This window comes from Anticarsia gemmatalis, chromosome 5 (genome assembly GCF_050436995.1).
Source record: "Anticarsia gemmatalis isolate Benzon Research Colony breed Stoneville strain chromosome 5, ilAntGemm2 primary, whole genome shotgun sequence".
Classification (NCBI taxonomy): Eukaryota; Metazoa; Arthropoda; class Insecta; order Lepidoptera; family Erebidae; genus Anticarsia; species Anticarsia gemmatalis.
In genome coordinates this window covers 12,597,260-12,613,515 of record NC_134749.1, presented here as the reverse complement: position 1 = coordinate 12,613,515, position 16,256 = coordinate 12,597,260, and the positions used below count along the sequence as shown (strand labels likewise).

The following is a 16,256-nucleotide window of genomic DNA, read 5'->3' as shown; positions in this document are numbered from 1 at the left end:
GTGTAATTTTATATTAAGTTTGATATTATTAGTATGAAACATTAGAATTGATATAAATTAAAATAGTTTTGCACGAATTCTGACCATTCAGGAGAATTTTTCAAATATTCTTAGTTAACACACATAAAAAAAAAATGTCTTTCATTTTTTTTTGTAACCGATCAATAGTTACCTACATTTGCTTTGTTTCATACTTCTATAAATCCATACCTAGAAAACATAAATAGATACATAATTACTAAAGCACTACCAATTACCATTATTTAATAAGTAATTAGTTAATTTAATGAGTTTCCCAGTGGAGTTATCCCTACTTGTATAAACTTAGATGAACCAAAAATATCTCTTTCACACTGAGTTCATTATTTTGTACATTAGTAGGTATATATGTTAAATCCTTTTTTCCTTAACATATTGTTTAAACTGGGTTTTTTTGTATTGGTATTATTTTTAAAACATCATATAGTATGTTTCCCAGTTAATAGAGTACTGACTGTGAAGAGTTCCTTATAATAATCAAATAGAAAGAAGACATAACATAAATATTATAATGTAGTTTTAATAATATTTGTAAAGACATTCATAGACATAGTAACTCATGTCATGTATGTATGTAAACTACACTACTACTGTGAACTAAACTACTACTTAACTCTTGAAAGAAACACTAGCTGTTTTTAAAACTTTTCAGTGGCATGTACCTATTTATCTAATATCTGAAATCAATGTAAAAAAGTGCATTTTACCTCAATCAAGTCAATTATCTGAACTTTTGTCAGGTTATAACAGCCATGGTCTCAAACTTTCACTTAGCTTGCCATATTTTTAACATAAGATAACATTAATAACTTATTTATAGTACCTACCTAGTAAATAACAATTCTATAAGTAGGTGTATGTCTTGTGAACAGAAAGTTAGAATGTGCAGTGAATATTTAGCAACATTGAATTTAATCAAGATACTAGAGGTCTGTTACATCACAAATGATAGCTGATGAAATTCAACGGTGCCCCACTGACTTACTAACACTGTTTACTATGAAGAGAATACTGTACAAGCATCTTTAATTATGTTTTGTTCGATTTTGTAATAGAGCTATACAAAATTGCTGTTAGTTTTAGCCTTCTTCTTATGTCTAGCATTGAAAAGTTCCTAGATATAATGTATATTGTACTTATAGTTCTGTTAATAGATTTTACACCTCCTCTTTCATGTTGTAACCTCTTAAATAGACTACTATTATTATCTTCTTTAAGACTAAAAGAAGATATTAACGTTATTAAATCAAGCTACAGATATACCCCTATAATAAGACACTGGTCCCACCTTTCATTGTACACAAAACTTAAGTTTTAAACCTCTTAGTTTGCATATAATCTCAATATAGAACATGAGTGATCTCTCTATTGGCTAATGACTTCAAACCATACCGTAAAAACGTCTAGACAAAGTCATTATACAACGTCAAAGATCGTCAACGCAAAAAATACGGTTCTACACGTGTAAAATCAATATATTCAGAAATAACTCTATTTGGCATTGAAGGCAAGTGTATGTGTATAATTTACTACGGAGATATGCATAGCCCCTTTCACTCGCGACCTGATATGACGCGAACTATACAGATACTTCTATAGTTATGTGTTACTCTACTTACTATTTCCGGGAACCGCGTTTACTATAATAGTACAATGTTATAGTTTTACGACCATTTATTTAAGTGTTTTATTATTAAACGTGGCGTTAGCTTAGAGTAGTTAATCCGTCTGACAACTGACAGATAGTTTTAAACTCGATTAAAAGTGACAAAACATGGATTTAGTAGTCCCAGCTTGATCTATGTTTATAAATAGTGCTATAAATTCAACTATCAAGTGCTTCAGCAACAGATTTTTAACACCAAAAAAAATGTAGCTCTTTGTTTGGCTTCTCTACATCAGTTAGTTATTTACACTTGTAGCCTTTACCCACCTCCTACATACCTCCATTAAGTCATTACATCTTCATACATATCTACATACAATTCTATGTATGTATAAACCTATTTAATCCATCCATCTTTTATGTGGCCAGTGGACAACCATTAGCAAATGTATTCAAGCCGAGACCTTCGACTTGGCTTAACGATCGATGTCTTAATTACGACTATGACTGTGTTGACGTTAGTTATGAAAAAGTTTTGCTACTTACATACCCCTACACTACATAATCTAAACTATTTCTGAGTAATTTGATTGAGGGTTTACCCAAAACATCTCATAATAGCTATAAATACTCAACTAATTAGGTTATTATCAAGAAATAATCAAAGTTTACGCAATTAAATTACCGCACTATTTTCAAAATAATCTAATGTGGTTTAATTCCTACATGGGGCCACTTACAGTCGAGATTCCCAGGGGAGGGAGAGAAAATGCCTGACAGTAAAAGCTAGTCGAACTAAACACAAGCAAAAAGCAAGTTGGTTGGCCTGCTATTAATTGAAAAAGTAATAAAAAATAAAGCTCTCTAAATAGACCTCTGCTTTGCACTGCACCTTCAAGTATCATAATAACGTGCTGATGAAGTCATACAATGTGACGAAGTATACAGCCTTGGCCAAAAGTATTAGGCACCCTATAAATTACTGCATATTTCAAGATTACAGAGAAATAAAACTAATTGTAATGATTAAAGTACTTTATTTCCATTAGAACATTATAAAAACACCAATACTTTGTTGAGTCACCCTTTGATTTTATGACAGCAGCATCTGTGTGGTCATACTACGTACAAGTTTCGTACAATCCTCTGTTGAAAATGCATCTCATTTTTGCACTAACTCGTTTTTTGAAGCAGTTTTTGATGTTTTCGAGTGTTCTGTTATTTTTTCTTCTTAAAATACATCACAAATGCTTAATAGGGCTTAGATCTAGGGACTGGACAAGCCAATCCAACGGATCAATACAATTATCAGTAAACCAGCGCAACGTGGTGGCTGACTTGTGACACAAAGCATTGCCTTGATGGAATTTCACCATTTAGGTTAGTGTCACATAAAAAACACGAAAACGAAGGTACGAGAGCAGTTTCCAGCACATTAATGTACTTTTCACTTTTTATGCGAGTTTTGCAATTGAACATTTGGCCGACTCCATCAACAGCCATTCAACCCCAAATCATTACACTGTCTGCGCCGTGTTTTATGCGTGGGATTACGCAATCTAGGTGATAATCTTCACCTCTGCGTCGCCTCACGAACGCCACACCTGGTGTTTAAAATACCTGTAAATTAGAAAAAAAATCACACATTACAAACCCTTATAACATTTAAGATTGCAGACTAGCATTACATTGATCGTTGTTATTGTGTTATAGACTGAATTAGTAAAACTAACCTCAAGTTGGAATTCATCACACCACAGCACATTAGACCAATCCTCCTCCTTGAAATGTTGGTGTCTCAGAGACCACTCAAGTCGTTTTCTTTTGTCGCCCCCTGAAAGCCACGGCTGCGTCCTGGCTTTGCAACCTTTTAAGCCTTCTTCTACCAGCCTCTGTCTTGCAGTTCGAGTGCTTATCGGGTTTCCAATCTCTTCAGTTAAAGCGGCAGCGAGCTTCAAAGAAGTTTTTTTTCTGTATTTTACACACCCATAGATAAGTTTCCTATTCTGACGGCTAGTAGGCACTCGTTTTCTGCCTGTTCTAGGTTTATTCGTGTGAATGCTAGTCTCAGCGAATTGTTTAATAGCTGATTGCACTGAACACCACGAACATTTCACGAACTGCGCGATATCTTTCTTATTCTTACCTTGCTCATGGAAAAGTTCGAAATTAACACGATTTTTAAAACTAATTTCGTTTGTTTTTGGCATTTTCAAATAGATTTCTTCTTGCTTTAATCACAAAACCACAAATATTCTAGCTTTAAGCTTAGACTTTCAAATGCAGACTGACAAAACATCAAAAACAAAGTTGTAAGAAATTATGATATTTGGTCATTGTTGCACAAGTTGTTAATCGACCACAAAAATTTGCCACTCATTGTTTTTAATAGTGATTTAGGACACCAAGATCAATTTTCAATAGAATATTTATTCATTATTCAAATAGCACAAGTGTGTAGTAACTTTATTGGGGGTGCCTAATACTTCTGGCCAAGGCTGTATAATAATGTCACTACCGGTAAACGGTAGTCAGACTGCAACATGTCAACGGCTCTACGCCTTAAGACCTTGCACTAAAGTGCAGTTGATACGTCTGCACGCGATATCGCGATATTTATCTAACACGGACTTTATTTTCTACCGCCTACGTCACGTATCTAATGGTGGAAAACATTCAGATAAGTTACCGGTTACTTCTGTATCTAACTGTAAATTGTAGTTCTAAAGGCCAAAATTAATGACTTATGGATAAGTAATAGATAAACTATAGCAAATGTGCAAAAACGATGTATCAAAATTCCATCTGAAACTGGGGATAAATGTTTAGTTAAAATAAGCGCCACCACAATAGTTTTCCAATAGTTTTATAACACAATTACCTAACAATCTCTTCAATACATCTATAATGGGTTATTAAATGAAAACTACCAAGATTTATTAGCTTCAAAACGAACGAAACGGAAAAGTAAATCAATTAGTAGGTACACTGTTCTATAGCAGAAATCAATCCTCATTTTGCTGAAAGCGCCGCTGTCTATTGGTGTTTTAACAAGCTAGTTTCATTTGCCGTTTAAAATTTTAGTGATCCATTTGTTGCAACCAGCATAAAATATGAATAAAATATTGTCTTCGCTAGAAATGCCTGACAGTAAAAGTTCCAATAAATAAATAAATAAAATAAATTGATGCAGAAAAAAAAAAAAAAAGAAAACTATTGTAGAACAAATTACAGAATGATTACCTCGTTGTACGAAGAAATAGAAATATAACAGAAATGCGGGCAACCGGTGTCCTTTATTCCTATTCAAGGTCTCAGGTAACTCGGAACTAATCCTGCTTGCAATTCAATAACAAGAAACTGGTATTAAATGTGTCTCGTGCCTTCAACATAAATCATCTTAAGAATTTACTTGGCAATGCTATAAATAACCAGGTGTCTTTTCAATGAATTCCATAAAGAGAAGCTGTTATTTTGTTGACCATTGACCATCCGACCCTATTTCTGTTTTTATTTATCTTTTACCAGAATAATACGTATTGTGTATGCTTTCGCAGTTGCGTCTTTTCAAAGATCTTTTCGCACGAGCTTGCTGAAGCTCTATGTCTAGGTATATTCTCAAGCAGTATTCCCTCTATGGTTAACATTATGTTCCAGAATCTGTTGTCTTCAGGCACGTGCTTTCCTTACTCCAGAATAGCTGAGACTTTTCTGCCATCTAGTCCTTTTAGAAGTGCAATGTGATCTTTGAACGTAAATAGCAAAATTTTTAAAGCCACTGTAACCAAATACCGCTGCTATGGAACACATATCTCTTGTCTTTAAATTAAATACTAGTACCTATTCTTGCCAGTGCAATGCGATCTTTGAAATTAAGTAGTGCAATTTTCTTGTCATTCCCAACTTAATAGGTACCGATGATATGTAAGAACCTACGTAACCTGGTGGTTTCTTTTTCCATAAAATATTAATAGTTTCGTTCTCTTTACAGAGCACAGAAGAACAGAGCAGCCTTATTCTTCAGACGAAGATGCCGGCATCGACATGACGATCGACAACTGCTCGGAGACATCGGCGCAGTCGGACCTCAAGAGCAACCATGATGACGCAGGTAAATGTCGCACATCACGTCATACACAAAGTTCCAGATACTAAAGCAACTATTTGGCGTAAAACATTAAGTACTCCGTTTCAAAACTGCTAAATCTTTTAATATTATGTGTAAAAGTCGCGACAGTTTAAAATCGTCAATTGTGCTAGAACTTATTGTTGGTAATTAAAATTTTTTGAACAGGTGTCAAGTTTACAATCCCTACTTAGCCGACGGATCAGAATCGGGTTACTTCAATAAATTGAGAATAGATTTTATAAACATAACTGTATGCATCCTGTAATGAGTTAAACATTTCAACAAGTTTATAAGGCTACTATCATCGAACAGTATTACGTAGTTGATGAACATCTTACGCGCATTTAATAGCGTTTTCATGACTTACAGCACGCGAATTCTAGAATCTGTAACATGAAAGATAAAGTAATTTAGTCATTCTCCGTTCATATTAGCGTTATTGTCCTAAACTGTAGTGACAATACATTTTCAGAAATTAACAAGCAAGTGATAAATTATACTAATTGTATTACTTTTAACATCAATATAAAGTTGTTGACAGTTTGACACTGAACAAAAGATACTTTGTCATAATTAATCACCTGACATTATTTTACTAGGAAATAAACGTTTGTTTGTGTAAGAAAATCTCAAGAATTAATAAACCGATTTTCGTAATAATTTCACTAACAGACAGCTATACTATCCTAAATAAATATAGACTAATTTTTTTCCCCAAAAATAGTCCCGAAAATAAAAAAAAATACTGTGTTTTGAAACTCACATAATAATGACTCAGTGTGGAAAATCTGTACTTTTTTCAAAATAGTAATAAACTGTCTTCTAATAAAGGTCATGTCGATATCTCTTTACCATTAACGTATAAAGAATGTAATGAGTTTGTCCCACTGGCCACAGTGCCACAGTGGTGAGTGGACACTACATCCGCAGCGGAACTCTAGTACCTCTCTGTTTGTGGTCTCGATAACTCCACGTTTCATAACCGCATGCCGCATACAGTACTCACTGCGGTATAGAACGCGATACATTCAATATTTTTAATGCATTTGTTGGAACATGTTAGTTGAAAATACATTTTAAATAGGGATGGGGTGCCAAGATAAGTAATGAAACAAGTTTCTGAAGTCCCTTGTAAGGTTTAGTCTGTTAATCCCTTATATTATTAAGATGCGATTGACTAAATGTGTCAGCAAATGGGATGCCCAAGCTTAAATAGTAGTAAAACATTTGTTTTATATCAAAAAAATCTTCTGAAATAAAACTGAGTGTATTTTCTACTATTTTTCTTGCATCTTTTAAAAGTACGCTTTGAATATCGCTTAAATTGATCATGTTATATCACGACTTTTAATTATTAAAACGGTTCCGACTAGACCTATTTCAGTAAAGACTCGGATTTGCAGTTGAAATAGCGTATATGTCAATTAAACCAAATAAAGTAAATAAAACTGAGTCGTAAATAGTCTTTACTGCGTCCACGTGTAGTTGCGAAAGTATAAAATATAGTCGACACATGCGCTAGAGAAATTCCTGTGCGGTGCGCGAGTGTTTCCTGTGCGCCGACCTTAATGGCGGTATTCATCACATCTAATGAGTTTGCGTATTTCTAATTAAAATGAAATTGATATCCATTGTGGAAGACTATGAAAAGAGACGTATTAAAATCTTATTAATGACGAGGTTTTTAAGTTGAAAAGTGAATTGTTTCGCGATTTATACAGACAAATCTATCTAATTCCTTATTACTAGTGTTAGGAGTTGAAATGTAGATAAATCGTTACATTATAAAGTAAATAATATTCTGAAGCTGTTATGAATGACGTATTGTACAATGTAATATATCCTGGAAAGGCCATGACTAAGTTTGTAAGAAATATTCCATTGTAACCACAGGACTATCAATGACAAAGTTTCGTATTACGTCACCAAAGTACTAATCACAAAGTCTTCACACCAAAAATACGCTAATTGAATCTGAAACAGCGGAATATTCCAATGAAATTACGAAGAAAATCAATTGGCATAATAAAATGAAGGTAATAATGTATTGCAGTAAACATTGGCACGAGTCCTGACTCTCACTGATTCAATGTCACCGTATGGACATAGGTTGTTTACCTTTATGCGTTTTCTTAGAAGAATTAATCATCGTCTTGTTTAAGATATAGATCGAATTTGAGTAATTCTGTACTGAAGCGATAAGGACATTTTGTTTTGTTTGTCTCTACGAAACTCGCGTATAGAAACCTACTATACCTATTCTTCATTGATATAGACATAGCCTCAAGGTTTACACCAATTTTATTCTGGTGGTAGACTATGGCAAGTAAACCACCAATGGGTACATTTTTGTAACCTGACTAAAGAGAAATTTAACCCGATGCGTCGGTACTTGCTTATGTACAAACTTACCCAATCAAAACGTATTATGAAGCTGTAATCTAATCGAAACCCATATACATTGGAACTGATGACTGCTTTATCTCATTATCCTTTAATACAAATTCCATATTATTCGAACTATCTGTATTGATGTCGTAATTTTCTGATAAGATTGTCACTGCATATCGTTTTTATTTATTACCTTTAACATGACAAAGTTTCGAAAGTGGCTATTCTTTCGCCTAATTTGTTAGTAAAAAACAATTTCTATTCAACAGTCGAGACTGCATTCAATTTATAAATAACTTTACCTTCTAAAAGAATCAATACATAATTCAATTAGATTGTTTTTCCGCCTTTTATTTGCACAAGTGCTGAATCAAAGCCGTTGACCGGCCGCAAAGGACGTTTGAATCACGGCACAAATCACACATTGAATTTATCGATTTCTGCAATCGCTTTATAATCTGTAGGTAGCAAATTGATCTGGAATTACATATTGATTGGTCGTTTATAACGAAAAAATTGCTGCAAACATTCTTTGTTCTTTTCTATTCATATAAAAATGAAAGAGAGGTAACGATTGCGGGTTCAAAGCCCATATTTTAAGTGGAGTCTTCGGTTCAAGTTTTCAAGGCTCGAGACTACTTGATTTAAAATGCGCATTGGCGAAACCTTGATCTGTAGAAGTTCAAGGCCTCGACGACCGCATGGGACAAAAGTTTGTGTTGGATACATGGAGCCAAATGTTTGGGTGACACTTGCGAATATGTTTGGCCAGCTATAGCCAATATTGGCCACAAAAAGCAAGTTTTTGTTTCCTTGTTGAAATTCAGGTTTATATTTTATGCTGTTATCTTAGTTTGGAGCTTAGAACTTTTAAGCCAGTTTTGCATTTCGTTGTTCTTTTTAAAGCAAATAAATTATACTAAATCCTCAGATACTTGTAGCAGTTGATTCATGAATAGGCACTTGTAAATATGTTCCATTTTAGACGCAAATATTAATATTAATAATGTCAAATATTCATGACAGCCTGAAATGGTCTTCCTCATATTCATAATTCATTTTGGAATCCGTTCATTTCTTAATACCGTCTTGATCAAATTATATTCCAAGTTGTTTATCAACAAGACAATATGGCTACAGGAATGTCGTCGCTAGATAAAATTAGAACTGTCCATTGTCATTTTGGTCTTATCTTACGCATTGGCGCCTCTCGTTCATTCCTTATTCTATTTTCATACATGGCTCCCACAAATATAGCAGTAATAATTTTTACTTATAATATTATACGGGAATAATACAACAGGCATTTTATCTCCGATTGCTGGACGTTTCGGCGCAGGTTACAATCGTTGTGATCGCAAGCCGACTGATAGAAGTAAATTATGCTACATTTACTGACCGCGTTTTTCATGTAAAGGTGCTGTTTAAATTGCAAATAACTGCTAATGATAGTTTATAATCAATAATTTACATTCTGAATAAATACCGGAGCAATCTTGCTTAATTGAGTAAACCAGTTCTTGGTGTTTGCTGTTACATCACACTTTATGTCGGTTAGAAAACGTTAATATTATCCACGAAGGTTTTTCTTTACTTATCTATGATACTGTTTTAACTTTAAAAAAAGTAAATCCTTTTGGTCATCAGTGAAGCCTTTTCCCAGCAGTGGGACACTCAGACAAGCTAAGGAAATCCTTTTGTTCCCGTCTCCACGTAGAAATATCTTTAGCAGAAAGAGGAAAATTTTACCATTAATTATATTCTATTTTGATCTAAATACTCTCCTTTACCGCATCAAACCACATTTTACTTGTTTTGATATTCTCTCCCACGTAATAAGCGTTATATCTGTTGCAGAAACAGGAAAAGTTTACCAATTATTATAATCTATTTTAGCGTACATTGAAAGGCGTGTTTGTTTCTTCATGTAAAATCGCACAAACAATATGATAGAGTAGTACTAACTCGAAATACATCGACACAACTACAACTAGACTTAAGACTATAACCATACCGTATTTATTTATTTAAGTATTAGTAACAAAATAATATCTTCTATTTCATTTTTAAAACACAAAGAGCATTTTTATTTGTTCCCATAATAGGGAATAATAAACAAATTAGTCGTCGATTCTGAAAGAAATTGTATTTAGAGTTACAGCACTATTATATTGTTAGTACTTTATGTAAAACTACGAAACAACTAAAACATAACTGCAACATACACGTGCCAATTCGTGACGGAGTTGTTTTATCTCTCCACCATAATATGATGCTATTGTAACGTTGCTTACGTCATACTTGCACCATGTTACACAGTTATGTTTCCATTGTGACGTCCTCTGTACTGTGACGTCAGTGCCCGTGACGTCAGAGGGGAGATGCGTGCTACAGTTATTTTCGTCGCCTACGTCCCTTGCGAAATGGGCCGTGGTGTAATCTTGATTGATATTTTGTTTTTGCAAAGCCTTCTCATCCGGAATGATTGCGTTGGCTTTTATTATTACGTACAATTTTGTTAGTAAAACTATTGAACTGAAATGCAGAGGCGGAGTAGTGGAGAATAATTTCTACTTGCGACTATGCGTGGCACGTTTATATTTATTTTTCTGACTATTTTCCCGGATGATTTCCTCGTAAAATAAAGTTCTTAACTAGCCAACGTTCAATAGTTTCGGAAATGACCAGTCTGTAAACAAACAAAGTTTAGTTAAACATGATTTCAGTCTTCTCGATTGCAAATACAAATCTAATACCGATTCCATCCCACGCCAATGAGCGTTTCGAAAATAAATAATGCAAACACGTGTATATAAAAGTTTAAACAAAGACCACGTTTCGTGGAAATGCGTTCAATGATAACATCTTTTCGACCGCTGCCAAACCTAGTATTTACAATTATAAATAGAATTCGTTATCCACACGTGATGTGGCGACGATTCACGTGCTTATCCCCGGTATCGCTCACTGTAAACCATTAACATTTATTTATTTATCAACATTGTATCACGTGGCTGCCAATTTGATAATTTAGGGTAGTCGGACATTTGCTGATGTCGTTTAAGCGATTGGCTTATCGTTTTAGCTACTGTTCTGCTTTCTGAAGCTATATTTCTGCCTGTTCTCCTTGTTTAAGCTTGAAGGTCGTGTTAAAATCTAGATTTATAAGTAGCCTTAGCAACTGCTATTGTGCAAAAAACTAGAACTAATTAAAATTTTATATCGTTGCTTACAGTCTTATCCTATATTTTCAGCGTTTTTTATCCTTCAATAGCTTCAGGAATTGGACTTTCGAAGTATATTACGTCTTATTCAATAATTTTAATTTATTTTTAGTTTGATACTAGTCTATGTATAGTGAACTTTAGCGGCAAGATTGGGCGTTTTCAAGGTTATCGACTAACGATAAGTCTGGTCTAACCTTGGACGGGTTTATAGACATTCAACGATTACGTACACGTCTGTTAGCGTTTATGTCGTGTGGAATATTTAGCGAGATCGTTTTTATTATGCGTGCCATAATAAGTGGCCGGTCGTTATAACTTTATTGCCATGTTACGGATGCCTGACTTAATAAATCGTTGGATGACTTTTAAATCAATGTTGTATGCTGATTCATTTTACGTTTTCCTAGTGTCGTTTCCATGTGTTTTGTGGAATAGTATTGATATTAAATAATTGTAAAGAATAGGTCCACGTGTATGCGAAGTTGGTAGATAATATAGTCAAGATAATGCGTTGTTGCGGTCAAGATCTCGATTAGTGAGTGTCAACCTTGCCCTCGAAAAGACGACATTCGATATGAATATAATAGAGCTAAGAAAAAACAGCTACAACAATCTGTCTTTATCGCTTCAAGTCTATTATTACTACAAATTAGCCATTACGTCGTTGTTTTTCTTCGTCTGGTTTCACCGGATCCAGTATTAGAAAGATCTTTTCAAGAGACTCAAAAATACCCCTATATCCATAACCCAGATGACAGAAGTCTTCAACTTACATGTTTTTGTACCTTTAGATTCATTTATGTTTGTATATCATTAGGCGATACAAATTATTCACACATATTTAATTAAATATTATCAATTCACAGAGAACGAGATTCAAGAAAAGCTAGAAGAGAAAGTGCTAGAGATCGTGGAAGCGCTAAACGCACGTTCAAACGCAGCCCGTGCGACTGCGTTCCTTCAGTTACGTGCGGCGTTACAACGACGGCCGTTTGATACCGTGCTGAGTGCGCACAGAGCCACGCTCGCCGACCACGTGTCCAGGGCGCTGAGGAGAGGGAAGGATGGCGAGAGGAAGGCAGCAGCTGCTGTTGCACCGCTACTGGCGTTACAGGTACACTTTTATTCTACACCACCATTAATATATGTGATTGTACTGGTTGTATTAACTAGTTGTGTGTTGTTCAGATACCAGGGAGTAGAAGTCGTATTGCCTCGCGTACATCTACGTTCCGATTTGACAGAGATGTCGTAGTATTCTATTCGTGCTTGTAATTTTTTTATGGCCCTCAAGAAATACGTTTGAGCCTCTTCCTTCAACATTAGTAGGCCCTTCCGATATGAATTTAACCTAAAACAAAAATAAACCCGTTTATATTAATTACAACCGGACTTGATAAAATTTATTACATTTGTTATTGTTTTGTTAATAGATTGGCGAAGAAGGCACAGAGGAATTCGTGGCCGAAGTCCGGCCCGCGCTCACAGCTACCGCTACAGACAAGACTGCCTCGCTTGAAACACGATCTGAGGTAAATACAATTAATTTAATACTACCATACTACTATAAAATCCCACCATATTTCCTTAATCATACACGATACGTATTTTTTGCAGAATGACAGATTCTCGATACGACATTATCGATTTCCTATCGATCAAACGTCAATCGTTCCGATACATGCTGTTTTATTTTCCTTACAAAACTTGGTTACAGGTTATATTTTCCACATATTTAAAAGTGTATTGTTTTTACAGTGCTGCTCATCATTGGCTGTGCTGTGCTACTTGATGGAGGACGATCTCACTGAAATCTTGGAGGTTATGCGCGTGTATGAGACCATCTTCAGTGGCAGCTACCTCAAGGTAATAGACTTACCGAATACTCTATCTACATTAAATACTACAAAATGTCATAATCATCCTTAGTCTCTATAAAAATTAAAACTATTTTACTTGGTTATTCAATGGACTTAGATAGCATATCTTTCCTTTATTAAATAATCATCATTTATGCTTAAATATTGTCTGTGTTTTGATTTTATTTTTCTATCAACTATTTTTAAAATATTTTATTTGATTGTCTTTAAATTGCAGTATAGTTCCACGATTTTCATAGATTGAATAATTAGAAGTCAGTATATATATGATGGTATATGATCGTGTCCAGGGTGACGGCAGCGTGAAGGTGTCGGGCGCGGCGGTGGAGGAGGGCGGCGTGCACGCGGCCGCGCTGGACGCGTGGGCCGTGCTGCTGCCGCTGCTGGCGCCGGCGCACGCGCTGCAGCTGCTCAGCTCCGCGCCGCCCAGCTTCGCCAAGCTCGCCGACTTACTTGAAGCGTGCTCGCTCGAGGTAGATGTCCAATTAAATAGTTCTTTACTTCTAAAATTCATATGGTTAAGTGACTTAATAAAAAATCTGGGAGCACGGAAGTGCCCCCGCAAGTCGAGCATCATATTTTTCTTAAAATTACATACTTACACTATCTATAAATTTATTTGTCTTTAGCTGTGTTGTCCACTTTTTTTACAAACTCGTCAGTCTCAATCTTAGGCCACTTCTTACTTCATACCAATCACAAATCATTACATCAATTTCCTCTCGGTTTACTACGTTGTCTACTTCAAAAGATCGTTAAATTTCATCGATTGCAAAAATGATTCTGATTTTGTTTTTTATAGTTAGACTTTTAACTTATATACTAACAAATTATTTTTATCACCAGGTTCGTATGGCAGCCGGCGGTGCTTTAGCCGTAGCATACGAGACAGTAACAGACGGCGACACAGGTGCAGAGACTGAACTTACAGCGCAAGTGGAAGCAATCCTGCCGCGACTGAGCGAGCTGGCGAAAGACTCACACAAGTATCGCGCCAAGAGAGACCGCAAGATCCAACGAGCGACCTTCAGAGATATTCTCAAGTATTTTGAGGTTAGTACACTGAACAATTGTGCAACAAATGGTGTCTTCATTTCTTGAAAGAGTAGAGCTGCATAGTATTCTTTTATTCATATTTTTGAACTTTGACATTCAATACCTAAGCGTCTTAAAGGTGGTCATCAGTTTTGTAATATACGAATATATTGTTTCCCAGGAGGGTGAAGTACCATGCATGTCAGTGCGCGTGGGCATCGAGACGGCGTCCTGGTCGTCATGGAGCGGCTGCGCCTCATACGCGCTGCTGGCGGCGGCGCTGGGCGGCGCGCTGCAGACGCTGGCCACGCGCAGCCCGCGCCTGCGTGCCGCGCTGCAGCTGCCCGACCTGCCGCCGCTCGGCAACAAGCCCGCGCTCAAGCTCAACAAGCTGCAGCGGGTACGTGCACACACTGTCAACTCACACGCCATACCTACTATCTAACGATACCTATCTCATATTGCTGAAAATTAGCTATTTTGCGACGATTTCATAATAACCTAACTAAAATATTATTCTCGTCAAACAACTAACCTGATTACCTAGCAACCCAGTAACAATAAAAAGCAAGGTTAACGATATTTGAAATACTTGTAATGGCATCTCGCCAACTCTTACGACGATGCGGGTTCATGACGAAGCAGACACACCCACACAAACTACTAATAATGATAACTCATCACTTCCTATCCTATTCCACGAAATACAAATTGTACTTACAAACTTTGACTAAAAGCAATATTACTGAGGTAACACTTATTACATCTGATTAATATTTAGTATTTCCATAAAATTAGAAACGTTTTAATCATTTATCATTACATACAACTTTAAGCATAATACTAATAGCAGTGTTTTGTTATATTGCAGCACCTCCAAAACAACGCAGCATGCAAGGCCCGCACGGTGGCCCGCAACAAGAACCGCGACAAGCGCTCGGCGGCGCTGGCCATCTGAGCCCCTCACAGCAGCAGCACACGGTCCAACACTAAAACACGCTCATTGTACGGCATAGTTTAACGCTAGCGTAGCCACTCCACGCCTTATCCGACCCTCCAAAATATAACATCGATGACGAAACCTCGAGTTAATGTTGTCGTAGTATCACTGCCTAAATTACTTAGTTATGTTTTTCGGTTTTATATTTTGGTCTCGTGTGAAGTTAGTGTTAGGTTAACATAGGCTAGTTGTTAAAACCAAAGAAATTCGTATTATTTTGGATAAAACGTTGGAACCGTCTAGTTAAGCATCTCGTTCGACGCTGTTACGTAAATTGTACGTCGAATTCGTCATTCCCTCGCGATGTATGTTTTATATGATTGCGATTGATGTTATCATATCATTTTGTATTATACAAGTTACACTTACTCCATGTCTTGGTGATTTGGGTTCGCGCCTCATTCCGAATGTATTCATATACAGCCGGTACTTACTGTTATGATTTTTAGTGAAAATATTTTACTATAATTATACTTATGTTATATTATTGATATTTTTTTTGTATTTAAATTGACAGTTTTCGTGTGTTGATAGATTATTATTAGATATAATACGTCGCTGCAACATTAGTTTTACATAAAGATTACGTATTGTAAATCAAGTTGTGGAGTAAGGGCGTTTTATTTTTAATGGTTGATAAATTTAATGTTTCCTATGACTTGTACTGGTCATATTATCTCGTAGATAGGTACGAGGCAGGTGCGTGCACGTTGGAGCACGTATAATGACAGTGCAAATCATACGTCTATATATATATAAAGCTTCTCTGTAAATATTATTTTGATTTGTATTCGTTGCTGTTGTCGACACGACTTGTACATTATTAGGCTATACGGATTGTTGAAATAATATTTATTATGAGAACCAATGTTGTGTTTCAATACCTCCATCCTATTCCTGTTGATTTTAATTCACAAAATCTTGAACAAGTGGGAAATAAAAATAAAAC

General features: G+C 35.6%; 1 protein-coding gene across 3 annotated transcripts in view; it reads left to right on the top strand.

Moving 5' to 3' along the window:
- Positions 1 to 16,175, top strand: part of Ifrd1 (Interferon-related developmental regulator 1) — a 255,557-nt gene extending 239,382 nt beyond the window's left edge. For all 3 annotated transcript variants that reach the window (XM_076114838.1, XM_076114837.1, XM_076114839.1), the window contains 8 exons: positions 5,637 to 5,756; positions 12,259 to 12,506; positions 12,826 to 12,924; positions 13,151 to 13,258; positions 13,563 to 13,745; positions 14,119 to 14,325; positions 14,489 to 14,707; positions 15,179 to 16,175. In XM_076114838.1, coding sequence (XP_075970953.1) covers positions 5,637 to 5,756; positions 12,259 to 12,506; positions 12,826 to 12,924; positions 13,151 to 13,258; positions 13,563 to 13,745; positions 14,119 to 14,325; positions 14,489 to 14,707; positions 15,179 to 15,265 — 1,271 coding nt within the window. In that variant the 3' untranslated portion in view covers positions 15,266 to 16,175. The remainder of the gene's footprint in view (positions 1 to 5,636; positions 5,757 to 12,258; positions 12,507 to 12,825; positions 12,925 to 13,150; positions 13,259 to 13,562; positions 13,746 to 14,118; positions 14,326 to 14,488; positions 14,708 to 15,178) is intronic.
- Positions 16,176 to 16,256: the final 81 nt, after the last annotated feature.